The 15,703-nt window shown below is 41.1% G+C and overlaps 1 protein-coding gene across 6 annotated transcripts in view; it reads right to left on the bottom strand.

The window, feature by feature from the left end:
• SMARCA2 (SWI/SNF related, matrix associated, actin dependent regulator of chromatin, subfamily a, member 2) overlaps positions 1 to 15,703 on the bottom strand; it is a 124,413-nt gene that overhangs the window by 108,111 nt on the left and 599 nt on the right. For 3 of the 6 annotated variants that reach the window (XM_040539934.1, XM_040539932.1, XM_040539938.1), the window contains exon 2: positions 6,733 to 6,993. In XM_040539934.1, coding sequence (XP_040395868.1) covers positions 6,733 to 6,957 — 225 coding nt within the window. In that variant the 5' untranslated portion in view covers positions 6,958 to 6,993. Of the gene's footprint in view, positions 1 to 6,732; positions 6,994 to 14,206; positions 14,641 to 14,798; positions 14,931 to 15,080; positions 15,248 to 15,703 lie in introns of those variants that run through there. The other 3 variants (XM_040539933.1, XM_040539936.1, XM_040539937.1) reach the window with 3 other exon arrangements.

The following is a 15,703-nucleotide window of genomic DNA, read 5'->3' as shown; positions in this document are numbered from 1 at the left end:
AAGAATTAAAGACACATCATCCTTCTATACAGAAAAAGGAGAAAACCTCTAACTTTTATTTGTAAATCCTTCACATATTTTTTCCATTTTCCATTGAAATAATTTTGTTTGATTGAAATTATCTTTATTTAAAGGTGTTTTTTTTTGGTTAGTCAGCACTATTGAAGTATTTCACCATCATTTTCCTTGCCAGAAACTAAGGATAAAAAAAGAGAAAACTTACCAAAAAAAGGGGAAGTAAAATGGATTTTTGTTTCAACAAATTGTTTAGTCATGACTTGCAAAAACGTTTGTGAAAAATCTTTTATCTGATAGGCTATTTCTGATTACATGAACTTGGGATGTGGAGTAGGGAATGTAGAGATAAGCTTAATAGACACATTAAAAATAGGTTCAGTGTGCTGACCAAGTAAAACCCAATGCCATTTTCTGAGCATGAAGAGCTCTCTCTGTCCCTTCTCAGCTATTTATAGACAACTAACGCTGACAAGAATGCTCAGTTCACATTTTGCCCGCAGGAGCTGAGTACTACACAAACCAAAACACCTGTAAAACCAGACCCACTCCTATTTTATCGGGGTATATGCCCAGGTCTAAATCTTCAGGGCCTCCAAGAGGAGGAAGAGACTGTGCACAAAATTGAATCTGTTTTCTAGAACAAAGGGCTGTCGCTGTATACTCTGTGGTGTGACAGCAGGGATGGGTGTCGCTGCACTGCACTAATGGACGGCAACAGTGAAGCCTCTGTTGATGTTGGCAGCTTTGAAAGGACCTAAGATGGGACGTGGCACACACATCCAGAGCATCAGAAGTACTAGCACACAGGAGGTAGGAAATGGGACTAGCATTAATGAAGAGCAGCAGTGAAAAGGAAGACAAATACATGCCTACAGCTGCCCTTTCAAAAAGGAAATTTAACAACAACAAAAAAGGAATGGAAGGATAGGCACAGAAATGTCAATTGGAGGAGTACTTCTGTGGGAAGAGTTGATGAAAATAACAGTTTTTGTAAAATATGTGTTTTAAAATAAATAAATAACAACTGGCAAACTGAAATGTTTCTAGTCTAACAGAAGGGAGCATAAGTATAGCAAAAATGGGGTTTGCTTCTGTGTATTTGCAGAAATTATAATGTGAAAAACTAGAAGTGAAATTCATTAGAAACAGATAAGGAAAAATAGAACTGACTAATCTGTTTTTAATTGCAAAGCTAAAAAAATTAAGATGGCACAAATTTCTTTCAAGGCAAAACAATTTCAATGATCAATGATTAAATGCAAAGAGACTTATGCTTTCAAGAATATTTTTAATCAAAAAGCACCTCCACTGTCTATGGAAAAAAAAAGACAACTCTAAAACTAAGTAGACAAGGACAACATAACTTAAAAAATGGTTATTTTTCACAACCTTTTTGAATCACTATATAGTTACAAAGTTAGATGATAACTTTAAACCTATGTAACAGGTTAAAAATCACAGAAAACATCCCCCACACAAAGCAATTTCTGTGAATTCTTCTGTCCTGTATAAATTAGAGATGTCTTCCACAAAGACATTGTTGGCATGAAAAATGTAACCTGTACCAGCAATACAGCACTACTGTCACATCGGTGTGTTCTATTTTTCTTTTAATATGACACAACAGATGGGAAATAGGAAGCTGAGACATACTCAGCTTTGAGTACATATTACTATTATTGTCCTTGTAAGTAAGAACAGGTACAGAGAACAGGACAGATATATTACGCAGTGCTTCCTTAAGACCTAATGAGGGATAAATCTCAGCTACATGCAAGCTCATACTTACATGGCTGGCAAAGCCGGCAAACTTGCAGACTTTATGTATTGCCTAAAATAAAAGGAACATTTTACCTACACTGCTTTTACTCTTCATTCAGTAAGGTCTTCTCACAAAGAGTGTTACATCACAATTTGACCTATTTCCAGATAAACTGCATATTATGGTGTCTTTTTTCTTTTTTTTTTTTCCTACCTCCTTTTTAAACAAACAAATAAAACATTGGCCTTGAAATCAGAGACTAAGATTAAGAATCAAAATAGATTTCTTCTAGACCATGCATCCTCTACACTAACAATGAAAATTACATAGACCAAATAGCAATGTGTTGTCACCTAACCACACAGCCACATCACTGACAGACAGGCAGTCTGACTGCAGTTGCCCTTGCAGTAGGGATTTAACCAACAGTTCTGTTAATCCCATATAAATCACCAGAATACCATCTCACACAAAGTCTCTCTTAATTTTTCAAGTTCAAAAACAATACGTTCTTTTTTCACTAATGTAGACCATACAACAAAAATAATACAGGGAACACTAAAATCATCTATCCCTATCTTCTGCCTCCAGAAAAGCCTGTATGTGGATATGATGGTTTCACAGAGATAGACAGCTAAACTTTACCATTCCACCCTCTCACTCCCATTCCTCAACAAAACTGGAGGAGCAAATATGATGAAAAAAGGCTTATGGACTGAGATAAAGACAGGGAGATCACTCACCAATTACCATTATGGGCAAAACTGAACCTGCATAGGAAGAGTTGTAGTTTATTGCCTATTGATAACAGACTACAGCAGTGAGAACTAAAAGCAAACTAAAAAAAACTTCCCCTCCCCCCTCTGCCATCCACCCTCTTTTATGTCCTCCCCATGAGCAGTGAGTGCAGCGGAATGGGGGCTACTGTTAGTCCCTAATGCTTCGTCTCTGCCACTCCTCCATGGTCACTCTGTGCCCCTACTCCACGTGGGGTCCCTCCCACGGGATGCCGTCATTCCCGAACCAATCCTGCAGGGGCTGCCCACAGGCAGCAGCTCTTCAAGAACTGCTCCCACACGGCTCCATACCACGGGGTCCATCCCTCAGGAGCAAACTGCTCCAGCACGGGTCCCCCACGGGCGGCAGTTCCCCCTAGGCCTGTAATGATTTCCTTGGCAACATCATTGGTAGTCGAAAGATTACTTAAGGAAGTAGTAAGAAAAATAGCCAATTTATTGTTTCTGTCAAAACTGAATTACGTAAATCAATAGTAAATTTTCCTGTGGAAGGTTTTTTGGATTATTATATGAATATATAGTCTTTATCTTTCATATTAACAGCAGTTAAGTAAATGAACTTTAGGAATTATGATTTACTAATATCAATCATTTCTATATCTACCTACTTTTCCACACTTTAATTTCTTTTCATTTTTATGCATCATGCTATGCTCTGTAAACTAGTCAAACATCTAACATAGAATTAAGATGCTTTACCACTTAATCTGTTAAATTTAGAAGTGGGAACCACAATACCATTGCATATATGGGATGTACATCCCACAAGCAATTGCATAACTGGGACACTTTTTGCATGCTCTCCCACTTTTACTACACTTTTTTGAAAAAAAAAAAGGAAAACAAAAGAACAAAAATGCTATGATACATCATTACATAGAAACCAAACTGCTTTAAATAACACTAAGGAGAAAGAAAAAGTTTACTGTTCAAACTGGAACATGCAGGTGGCTGATCAGTTACTTTAACTGCATGGAATATCATTCAAGTAACATATACAAAATGGTCTGGAGGAACACTTTCACAGCATTCCTTCAAGAGACCCTTCCCCAGCCTCTCCCTTAGTTGTTGTAATAGACTGTTTCTGTAGTTGTACAGGAAAACAGGACAGAAAACCGATTTAGACTGAAAAATTAAATAAGAAAAAAAACTTTTTTTTTTCCTCCAGCTGGATCAGTTCAACAGACCCATTCTTTAGTATAGTCTCACTCACCCCCCACCTCAACTCCCCACACACTCCCAACAGGCATGGTGGAACTTTAAAAGTGGCAAACTAGGAGACAGCAAGGCTGTTTAAACTTTGCTACTTAAATAAAGGCTTTTGAAATTACAGCCTTTGCCCCATTATCAGAATAAAGGTATAGAAAAAGGAAAGTAATTCTACTATAAGTATACTGACTGGTCACCTCTGAATTAGCTATCTGGACTCTTCACAGACATGGTACCTATTTCAAAACATTTCAGTGGGCTACCTCCCTGGGAGAACTTCTATATTGGTTCACAGAACTTGTAATATGCTCCTAAAGTCTCTGAAAGGACTTAGTTCATTCGTTTCTAATGCTGACATAGCATTAGACGTCTGAAGAACATACAGGGTGAAACAGGATATAGCAGTTGAAGCCATAATGTGTGGAGTATTAAACTGTTCTACTGCAAAATTCCTAGTGTTGGCCTTTTTTTCTACAGGTACGCATTCTCTTAAAAAAGAAAGAACTGAGAAGATTGAAGGATGTAAACCGTGGTTGCCTATGGTGTTTAGAGCACTCACGAGAGTACTGGCATCTTGGATTGCAAATGACCTCACAAATAAAGAAATGCCAATTGAAGATAACAAATCTGGCTAACAGCTAAATTACACACTTCAAGATTCACATGCAAAATTTTTAGTTACTGAAGGTATTGAACTCTCAGAGATTACAATTTCAATACTTCAGTACAAATGGTGAGTTGGATCATGGCCTCCTTCACTTCATCTGTCTTTGAGCTATTAGAAATTTTAACAATACAGTTCTTCATGCAAAGACAGTAGTGCCATGTCCCTGTTGTCTGGACACTGTTCTAACAACTGAAACTGATCCATATGTGAAAATGAAAACAAGAAGCTGCCAATTCATGAGGAAAATTAAAATATGTTTATGATAAATATTTTTAGTTTTTATTTGAATTTCTTTTTTATGTGCTTATACATTGGGTTTACATGGCAAGGTTTTTGGCAGCAGGGGGGCTGCAGTGGTCGCCTCTGTGAGCAGAGCCCAGCAGCTGCCTCATGTCAGATCAGAGCCAGATCCAGCCGACTCCAAGGGGAACCCAGCCAGAGCTAAGCCACTGAGTGACATTGGTTGCATTTCTGTGATAAGATATTTGAGAAAGGCTCACTGCAGAAAATCAATGAGAAAGAGAATTGAGCAAAAATGAGAGAAGCAGCCCTGCAGCCCGCCAGGTCAGTGCAGCAGGAGGGCAGGAGGTGCTCCAGGCACGCAGCAGCAGTTCCCCTGCGGCCTGTGGAGAGGCCCCTGGTGGAGCAGGCTGTCCCCCTGCAGCCCATGGGTCCCACATGGAGCAGATCTCCATGCTGCAGCCCGTGGAGGAGCCCCCGGTGGAGCAGGTGGATGTGGCCTGGAGAAGGCTGCGGCCCATGGAGAGCCCCTGCAGGAGCAGGCCCGGGCCGGAGCTGCAGCCCGTGGAGAGGAGCAGGGGGTCTGGGGGGAGCTGCCGCCCGTGGGGGACCCGCCGCCCGTGGGGGACCCATGCTAGAGCAGTTTGCCCCTGGGGGATGGATGGACCCCGTGGTACAGAGCCATGTGGGAGCAGTTCCTGAAGAGCTGCAGCCTGTGGGAGGACTGTATTCCTGTGATAGGTGCCCCATACTGGAGTAGGGGAAGAGAGTGAGGATTAAGGAGTGGCATAGACAAAGCGCTATGGACAAACCTCAACCACCGCCTCACTCATCAGCCCCCTGCACTACTCACAGGGAGAGAAAGCAGAAGAACTGAGATTGAAGTTGACCCCTGGATGAATGGAGGGGTGGAAGGAAGGTAGTTTTAGGTTTTTTAGTTTTTTTCCCCCGTTTTCCCTGCTCTACTTTATTATCAATTGGCAATAACTTCCATTAATCTTGAGTTGCATCTGTTTTGCCTGTGTCAGTATTTGCTCAGCAATCTCCCTGTCCTTTTCTCAATCCATGAGCTTTCTCATTGTGTCTTCTGCCCCCTCCTGCCCTGTCTTACTGAGGAGGGGAAGTGATAGAGCAGCTTGGTGGGCACCTGGCAGCCAGCCAAGGTCAACCCACCACAGCTTATAACAATGCTGCACAGCATCAACAATAGTTACCAAAATGTCTTTAGAACCTTGGCACTTTAAGCTGTTACTTCATATTTCTGAGAGAACAACATAAGTGAAATTGAAATTATTGTTATTTCTTAAGCTTTGGTTCACAACCAAACAAAAATGGAAGTATGTAAGAGACTGGTCTCAAAAAGGAAATTACAGACAAGCAAATAATGTCCTCAAAGCAAAAGACATTAATGATAGCCTAAACACACAAGTAACTCTAAGTGTATGACAACCACTTAAATCCAACTATTCGTGTTGTACGTTACACAGTTTTAAATTAATTACTAAGATGGATGTAACATAATGTAATATAATTTGAAAACAAAGTTTTTCATAAACAGAATACTAAACAAATTTGTAAGTACAAGCCCTTTGAAAGTATTACAAAAGTTTAAAAATCAATTTCATGGAAAACAAAAAAAAAAATCCCAGAAAAATGTAACATAGAAGCAACATGCTTCGAAACAGATAATAAAGAAAAATAAAAGTTGGTTAGAATGATCTGCTATAAGGTTTTAATACTGTACTTCCATTTCTTTTTCCCTAGTAAGGTCTAACCTAATGAAAAGCACACAGCTTAAAAATGAAAACTTGCAAACCACTCAGTCTGTAGTTCAAAACAGTCTACTAAGAACAAACAAGCTGTATTTAATCTAGAATACGCATCACCTTTAGTGACAAAGACAGAATTAAGAGCGTAGCTGCAGTTTTACAAGTGAAGTGTAATAGCAATTATGCAGGTCTAAATGTAGTAGAAGTAGTTTTTTTATTCAGTGGAGAGAACTCTTAGAAAAAAAAGGTTCACTTGTAATGAACTATTACCTTATGCATTTGGTGCATGCCTTCCTGTGGATAATCAGTAGGTCCCATTGCTGGCATTGGATGTGAGACACTGGGTGGACCGGGACTTGGCCCCATCATGCTGTGAACTGAGCCAGGAGACGGCCCTGGTCCTGGGCTAGGTCCTAGAATCGGTCCAGGTGAAGGTCCTGGTCCAGGGGAAGGACCAGGATGAGGCATGGCGCCAGGGTCTGTAGGCGTGGACATCTATTTTCTGTCTCCTTTTCAATTAGCAGAATAGCTCTAATAACAAAACAAACGAAAAGAGAATTTCTATGTGACATTAGGTAGGTGCATTGAAGATGTAATAAAGAAATTCTACGGGCAATCACCACACACATGCACACACACACACAAGCTGTCATCAGAAGAAAATGCTTAAATCATCCTTAACATGGCACATTACTCTGATCACCCTTCAAAAAGCACCCCAAAAACAGAAAGATCCTGACAGTTCAGTCAATTTCTGCACATTTATATGTTACTCACAGAATAAAGAAGGTGGTAGGCTATCGGAAATATCTACCAGAGAAAAGTGTAGTTCAACAGACTTGCTTTCATCAAATTATATAACGTGGTCAAGAACAGTACTACTAAAGACAGAGAAGACAGCTGTGCATCTCTATTAACACACGTGTGTTCAAAAATGTTTCCCTAAACTCAATGTATATGACTGCAACAAAATTCTTATAAAATCCATGGGAATACAGCAAAACAAGTGTTAAAAGTATTATTAACACTATCTTCTCACTTCTTTTATTTAGTTCGATATTAATTTAGGACCTCTCTGCTTATCTCTGTATCCAATCATAGCATCAAATGAAACAGACAACAGAAAAGACAATTACTTTGGCCTGAACACAGTTATAATTCACTTGAGGGGTTCTGCTGATGTCACAAGCCAACAGAATGCAGCTCAAGTGGCTTATAAAACAGTAAGGGCTCAGAGAACAAATGGCAGGCTTTTACAGGCTGGAAAAACAACCGTTGCTATTTTCTATTTCTGTGTTCTTAACAGAAAAAATTGTTGCACGCTAAATGCTTGAAATATCCTTCAGCTTTCTGAGAACTATCAATGTCTAATATTGAGAACTTTTAGTCTACTAATGTCAGAGTACTGTAACAATGACACAGCTGACTTTTTTTTTTTTAAATTGATAGTCAGTTTCTGCCAACAAGATCGGTTATGTTTCTTGGTATTCCCCACTCCCAGCTGCCCCATTTTCATGTGTTTGATCATAGAGTGACCTCATTATTTGAGTGGTTAAGTAACTCTATATAAAAAATAAAAATAAAAAATTAATGACTTAGGTTACCAAACTGACTTTCTGAAAGGACATATTAAATTCAGTGCCAGCACTGAGCAGCAGGTAGGATCACCACTTTCAGCAACAGCTAACCATTATATGGGCCTAGCCTGCTCACTTAATTTACTTTGGATACAGGTTTATAATAAGGTTACCCGTATCATAATAATAAATCCAATATAGTGAAAAAACTAATCTTTTTAAAAAGCACTGTAATTTGCAATATTTTGACAGCACATTATGAGGCTCGCTGACCCATATTCTCTCCTAACAGCATTTATCACAGAAGATTGTTCCAACTTCCACATCTGATTTTATCCGCTATCCATGGTTAGCAGTAATTACTTTCTAACAGGAGTAAGTGGTGTAACCCTGTCATGACACTGCTCTTATAAACCCACACTGTAACACTGCAAACACCCAAGCTCAAGGAAGTCAAATTAAGAAACAGGCACTGAAGACAAGCAAAGTACCCTCCTAGATGTTCCCAACAAAGCAGAAAGGAGGCCCATCTGCAAGACATGACAGAAAGAGAAGAGGAGAGGAGCAGAGGATTGGTGCTTAATGTTGGCAGTTAGGGAATTCAAAGTTTACAGAATTCATCTTCTTTTCTTTTACAAGAATCTTTATTTTCCAGAAACAAGAGAGAAGATGAAATACTACTACATCAAGAAGCATTTTTACTTATTTACCCCCAATTATCTACACATTCTTTCAGCTTAGAAATGGCTTAATAGCTTTTGCTTGTAAGTTCCCTTTTGTTATGTTTTATTAGCTACTACTCTGTCCTAATTCAAGGTAATTAGAACAATAGCTGCTTAACTCATTTAAAATAAGTTACTCTCACCTGAAATAAGCTACCTTGGGATCCTATTTACTTGCAAGGTAAAACAAGGTGATACATATGAAGCTTCTCTGTTCAAAACAAATGATAACAACAAAACACCAGAGTCACTAATTAGTCTCTCACATTTCCACAACGTTACCACAGAAGGAATTGCATTATCAAATGTTCACAACTGCATACACCATGCCATAGCTTCTTCTAAGAGGCCTACACCTTAGCTTTATGGAGGAAAACAGACATTTCCACAAAACAAAGCGTTTTTATACAAATCTGTTGTTACGCTGCAAAACCTAACACTGACACTGTCATGGCTGAGTCCCTCTGTATGTTATAAGCAAAATTCAGCCTATTCAACACGGTAGAACCTAGCACCAACACCATTATCCAGAAAAATGTATACAGAACCACTACTTAATCAACTACAAAACTACTATCCCAAAATATTGTATTTCACAAAACTCTTCACTGACACCTCTACATTAAAATGAGTATCAAAATTTCCACTTCTGTTTACCTTTATTTCAAACTTAACTTGCCATTCTCATAAAAAATAACTGGCCCCAATCTTAGCCCTTCTAGTTACAATGTAATTTACATATACATTAAACATTTCTGGCAAGCAAATTTGGAATTGTTAGAATTATTTTTAATGGGCCAGCAAGTGCCCAACCTATGAAAAACAGTGAATACCAGAGAGTAACCTTGCACTCCTCACTCCAGATCAAGTTCCTTTTTTTTTTTTTTTCAAATGTTTAAGAGCACATAAACTAACTCAATCTTAGATCATTGTGAATATTCCCAGGATTTGCATTCAGAGATTTTTGTATGTCAAAGAACATAATTCTATACACAAAAAAAAAAGTAATTTATAAGATCTATATCATGAGAACATAAAATATTGTAAACTGTCACCTGATTGCAAGTAATAAATCCTGTCAAAGGACACCCATGGATATAAAGAGACAAAGTGGTTTTCTCTGGCAAGAGTAGTCCACAAAATTAAAAACGAACAAATAAACAACAACAAAAAAAACAGCCACTAACATAAACAAGAATACATTATATGTAGCCTTCCCAACTAAAGATCTGTTCAAAGCATAACTGCTGAAAACTTTTATGATTTATCATATTTCAAAAACAGCTTAGTTTATATTTACTAAGATTGAGATTGTATTTAAAAAAAGTGCACCCCATTCTCATTAAAACTCAATAAAAACGAGATACCTCATTCTTCTAGGCCCTTGTAAAAGTCTCATTAAAGTAACAGCTAAAAACTAGAAAGAGACAACAGATGCAACAGTGGACAGGCTCTATCCAGATAACGTAAGTATTACTTTGTGTAAATTCTGGGGCCTTTACTGAAATAAGCAAGATGATACCAACACTCTGGCAAAGCCAGAGTTAACCCCCTTTTTTTTTTTTTTTTAAATGAGTAGCTCCTGTGAAAGTTACAAAGGAAAAAAAATGAAAAAAAGCAAATACTTCTAATAGATTGTGAGGATTTTAAAAAAATGAATGAAAAAGGAAAAAAAAAAAAAAAAAACCACCAAGACCACAAATTTTGCTCTCCTTGTCCCAAACAATGTGGCTGTTGGTCCAGATTCTCATATGTATTACATACTAATTGTTTCTCAAACATCCAATCTGGTTGAGTTGAGACAGAAAAGCAAAAATGTATCATTGTCAACTTCAGCCAAATGGAAATACAGGAGCCACTGCACTAAAAACTTAAGAGGAAGACCTGGGACGTCTGCTCAACTATTTCTACATCAAATTGTTCAGCACAGAAAGTATCTGCATAACAAAGAATCTGAGAATGCTGTGAGGGAATATTAGCTAATCACATATGCTTCTGCACTGTCACTTTACGTATACCTAGGTTTTGTAAATACAGCTATGTCGTACATCAGCTCAGTGTTTCAGAACACAGCATCCAAACACATTATATGTACTTTGACATAAACCTGATACAAACCCAAAGGTAACAAAGGCATGGATTTCCAACACATGAGGAAAAGTACGCAATGTTGGTAGATACAAAACCAAACCACACTGGGCAACTAACCACCAGCACTACTTAGGAATTCAAGACCAGCTGGACACCCAAAGAGATCCAGAGATTATAGACTGCTTTGGCACAGAGCAGTCACACTGAGTCTAGGAACAGATGGAGCAGCAAGTATTTATAATTCTTCTAGTTGTTTCTCCTCACCATTCAGTATGACTTCTGCCTTCCATGACTAAGTCACCCTAAACTGAATTTCAGCCAGGGTGTTTTCTACCAGGTCCCCTGCCTTGGATTGGTAGTTGAAAGCAAGGAAACTGCACCACTTATATCTGATGAAAAGGCAACATGGACCCAAGCAACAGCCACATGCACACTGCAAAGCACTCCCCAGAACTCCAGAGAAAAATAATTACAGTCCTCTTCTGAGTGATATCTCCAACAGAAGGGGCTTAGAAAACATTCACTGTGAAATTGAGATACACTACAGAATAACTTGGAGTTATCTTTATTATCCTACCGTACAAAACACGAAATGATACTGCTAATGGTTCAGTGTTTGCCTACTCTGCTAACCATAATCAAATGAAGATGTCCAGAGTTTAATAACTGATAAATAATGACAGTAATTCATTATAATTAAAACAAATAATTTACAATCTTTAGAAACAACTCAGTGTTTTACAACCTCACGGGACACTGGAGTAACATTTATCAGGATTTAACCACAGTCATTTCATCAATGCTTCTATCAGTAAACGGTAGGTGTACATGTAACAATGTAAAATCAGTAACAGAGAAGAGCTGAATCTTCTACTAACGTAAACTAGAGTTACTCAGCTCACATAAGAGAAGTAAAGCACACTAACTGCTGAGAGATTCTGCCTTTGCATACTCAGGTGCATTAACTTCACTGTAACTTCAAAATCTTCTGGAAGGGAACTCACAGTCTGAACAACAAACCACAGAATCAGAAATACTGCAACTTAATTGCTTATCCAGATACTTAGGTCAGAGATAAAAACCTCTGGACGCTGCCTGAGCTTCACGTTTAGCTGTCTACCAAAGACTGTCTGCATCCTCTTGTAGAAATTCCTATTCCTATTGTGTAGTTGTTTAAGTTTCCCATAAAGCAACTTCTCAATTATTTGAACTTATAGCCTATATTCTTCTGAAAAACTAAGATCAGCACCAGGAAATGACTGGCTAACAGCTGGGGGTTGAACGTACTACAGCCAGTCACAAAGAAGTCATCCTAAACCAAGAGTTCACAGAAGTTGGGTTAAGCTACGACACCAGACTTCAATGAAGATGCAAAGGCATATATGTATGACCCCTTCTGTTGCTCCTGCTGCAGAAGGCAATAGCCTTCAGGAAAGCTGGAGGGCAGACAGAGTCGGAAGTTTAAGGAATTGCCTTTTAACCCTGTAGCCATATTCACCACTGACAGTCTGTCAATGCCCAAGATCAAACCCATGTTTGCTACATATGTAGATTCTATTGTGTACTTAGGGCACAGAAAACTGACTCATGACAGTGCTGATTGATTACAGATTAAGTTTCCATACAGTGGCCTTTTCTACAAGTATTAATCACAGTAATTCAACATCATCTTCACATTAGATACTGAAAAACAACAGCCACAATTAGAGGTAGGCAGAGGCAAAGGAATTCATTACTGACAGGCCTTGTCTTTAATTAGAGAGGAAAGAAAAGAAAGAATAAGGAAGAAGATAATTCTTAATACAAGTTACTTTAGGTAAAATATCAGTGAAGATGAGGCAAAAAAAGAATCATAACAACAAACATTCTTAACATATTTGTTAAAGGTCCCAGCTCTAAATGATTCACCTGGGTGCTCAAACCCTACAGTAGTCCATGAGAAATACTCTCTACGAAGTGGAGGCAAACAGCAAAACATTTAACCACAAGAATTGACTTTAAATGTGTTAGGAAAAAAAAAAAAAAAAATCAGTCTTAATTTTTTTATCCTGCTATACTTGCGAACTACCGAAGCAATGTTTAAAGGAGGCCTTACTTCTTCCCCTGAATCATCCTTCCTTACTTTATCTTGCAAATAAGACAAAAGCTTTTCTCTGCTGCCATTTGCATTACAAGTGATCTTTATGTCATAATGTTGTGTTTACTACTCCACTAGAGGATCAAACAAATGAAAAATCCCAAAAAAATGATATAGTGCAAAAGACAAGAATGTCCAGAAAACACTTTATAGAAAGAGAACTTCGACTGCAGCAGAAACACATGCACACAGAAAATAAGCATTTTAATGAATGATTTGCAAAAATGTTTGCATTCATATGTAGAACAAAAAGGCACCTTCTGAAAAGGATCACTAGTTCACAGCAATATTACTAATTAGGACCATGACAATTGGTGGAAGAAGTGCAGACGTTTTTTAAAGTTGCTACTGTGCACATTGTAACCTTAACTTCAAAGTCAGACAAAAGCTGAGAAAATATATCTGTAGATATTAATTTCATATACACCTTTGTCAAAGATGTACTTAATATAAGAATGCTACCTGGAGCACTTTTTCGTCTCGTCAACTTCAAGCCTTAGGTGTTGGTCAAAGCGTTTTTCAAACTTCACAAGAAATGCTCACAGACCACTTCAGAAATGAACAAAAGAAAAGATCTAAGACTGCTTTGAACACGCTCTTCTGGCGCATATGTTCTGTGAAACACCACAGAAATACCAGTCCTAAAGCTGAGACATAACTCATGAGAGAAATACTGTATTTAATGAAGCTTTACCTTCACCTCTGTCAAGTCCACATGTGCTGTATGACACGCTAACTTGGGAATTATTTTAAAATGCTCATTACTCGATCTTTTTGCTTTCTACTGCTGACACATGCGCATGAAAAACTACCTTCGCTCCTATCGTTCTGCTACATCATTTTTTCCTTAGAATAACAAAGGGACAAAAGAAACAAAGTCAAAGACAGTAAGTAATAGGGCAATTAGGCTCCCAAAGAGAAAGTGTGCCTTCATTTGCATAACAAAACCCTAGCTTACACAGAAGAGACCTCGAACATGTAACTAGTACCCTACTAAAGGAATTTAATTCTGATACAACGTTTATTTGTCTGTGTCACAGGAGCCATGGGTAAAATTAAGTAAGGCTGAAGAAATGGAAAACGAAACAAAAGAGAACACCGATGAATCAATGCAGTGTCGTAGTTACTACATTTTACAGAAAGCGTACACAATACTTGAAATAGTAAAAGAATTAAATACGTTATGGTTTCGTTGCTTCAGTCGATTATTTACTTACCTGGGTAAGATACTCATAAAAAAAAGGCACCTTAAAAAAGAACAGGGCTCGCCAGAGCTCGGAGTGCCAGAAACAAACAACAGACACGGAGTGAAATGAACTTCGGCGCGACCCGTGCAGCCATACCGATGCTCGGCCGCTCTGTTTACCCCACACAACGCGCTCCAGAAGGAAGGGCGAACAAAACCACGACCCCTTCAATCACCACCGCAGCACAAGTTGCAGGGGGCCGGAGCCGCAACTTTCCCCGCGGCGCGCAGCCTGCCCTTCTACCCGCGGGGGGCCATCCAGGAGGGCGGGGGGCCCCAAAACGGGACGCGACCCACGGGCCCGCTCCCTCCCCGCGGGGCACGGCCACGGAGGGGCCGCTGCGGCCGTTACGGGCGGGCCGTTACTGGCAGCCTCGGCAGCGCCGCGCGGGTCTTCCGGCCCCGCCGGGCGCCGCGTAGGCCTCGGGCGGGTGCCTCTCGCCGCCCCCGCGCGCCCGGCCGGGCCCCGCTCGCCCGCTCCGGCCTTTCCAGAAAGTTTTCTCCCCGTCCGGCCGGCAGGGCGGGCATCCAGCCCCGCTCGGCACCTCGCGGCGCGGCCGTACCCCGGAACGCGGCGGGCGAGCAGCCGGCCGGGGCGTGCCTCAGGGCCGGGCCGGGCCCGTCGCCCCGCCGCTCCGTCCCTCCGCCACCATGTCACGCCGACCCCAACGCTGCCGTGTGCCTGCCTGCCTGCCTGCGGCGGCCTCACGACCCTCCGCCGCCGCCTCCCTCTCCCCCGCGGAGGCCCGGGGACGGGCTCCGCCGCCCTCCTTCCCCCGGCCGGCCCCCGCCGCTGGCAGGGCAGAGAACTTTTCATGGGGCCCCCGCGGACCAGCCGCCTCTACCTGAGGATCCGAGCGCCTTACACGCATCCTCCTCGCTCCCTCCCGGCCTGATCGTAAAAAAAAAAAAAAAAAAAAAAAAAAAAAAAAAAAAAAAATTTCCGCGCACACCGGAAATAAAATGCTTTTCGCTTGGAAGGCGATTACAAAATTGCAAGCGCATGTTTTGTGCTACTCCGCTTCGCTGCCTGCTGCAGGGCGGGGGAGGGGGGCAGGCACGGTTTCTGCAGGGAGAACGGGGCGGGGGGTAGACGGGCTATTTTGGGAAGTAAATCGCGACACCTCCACAGCAGGCGCGACTGCACGGCTACAGGCAGAGGCTGGAGGCAACAGGAGGCGCAGCCTCCCCCTGCTCCCCCCGCACCCCTCCCCGGTGCGCGCGGTGATGCTGACAGGCAGCCGGGGAGATTATCCGGATCACGGCCTCCCGAGCCGGCTCCGCTGGGTAACGCCGCTACCCTCACAGGCGACACCGCTTCCCCCCGGCACCACCTCCCTCCCTCTCCGCTTCCCCTTCCCCGTGCCATGCCAGGAGGTGCCACGGCGGAGCACAGCCCGGCCAGCCGCCGCGGCCGCCCCCGGCAGGACAGCCCCAACTTCACGGCCGCCACAACAACAGCCGCGGC

This window comes from Cygnus olor, chromosome Z (assembly GCF_009769625.2).
Source record: "Cygnus olor isolate bCygOlo1 chromosome Z, bCygOlo1.pri.v2, whole genome shotgun sequence".
Lineage (NCBI taxonomy): Eukaryota > Metazoa > Chordata > Aves > Anseriformes > Anatidae > Cygnus > Cygnus olor.
Note: the sequence above shows the minus strand (reverse complement) of the source record. Positions and strands in the feature narration are given on the sequence as shown.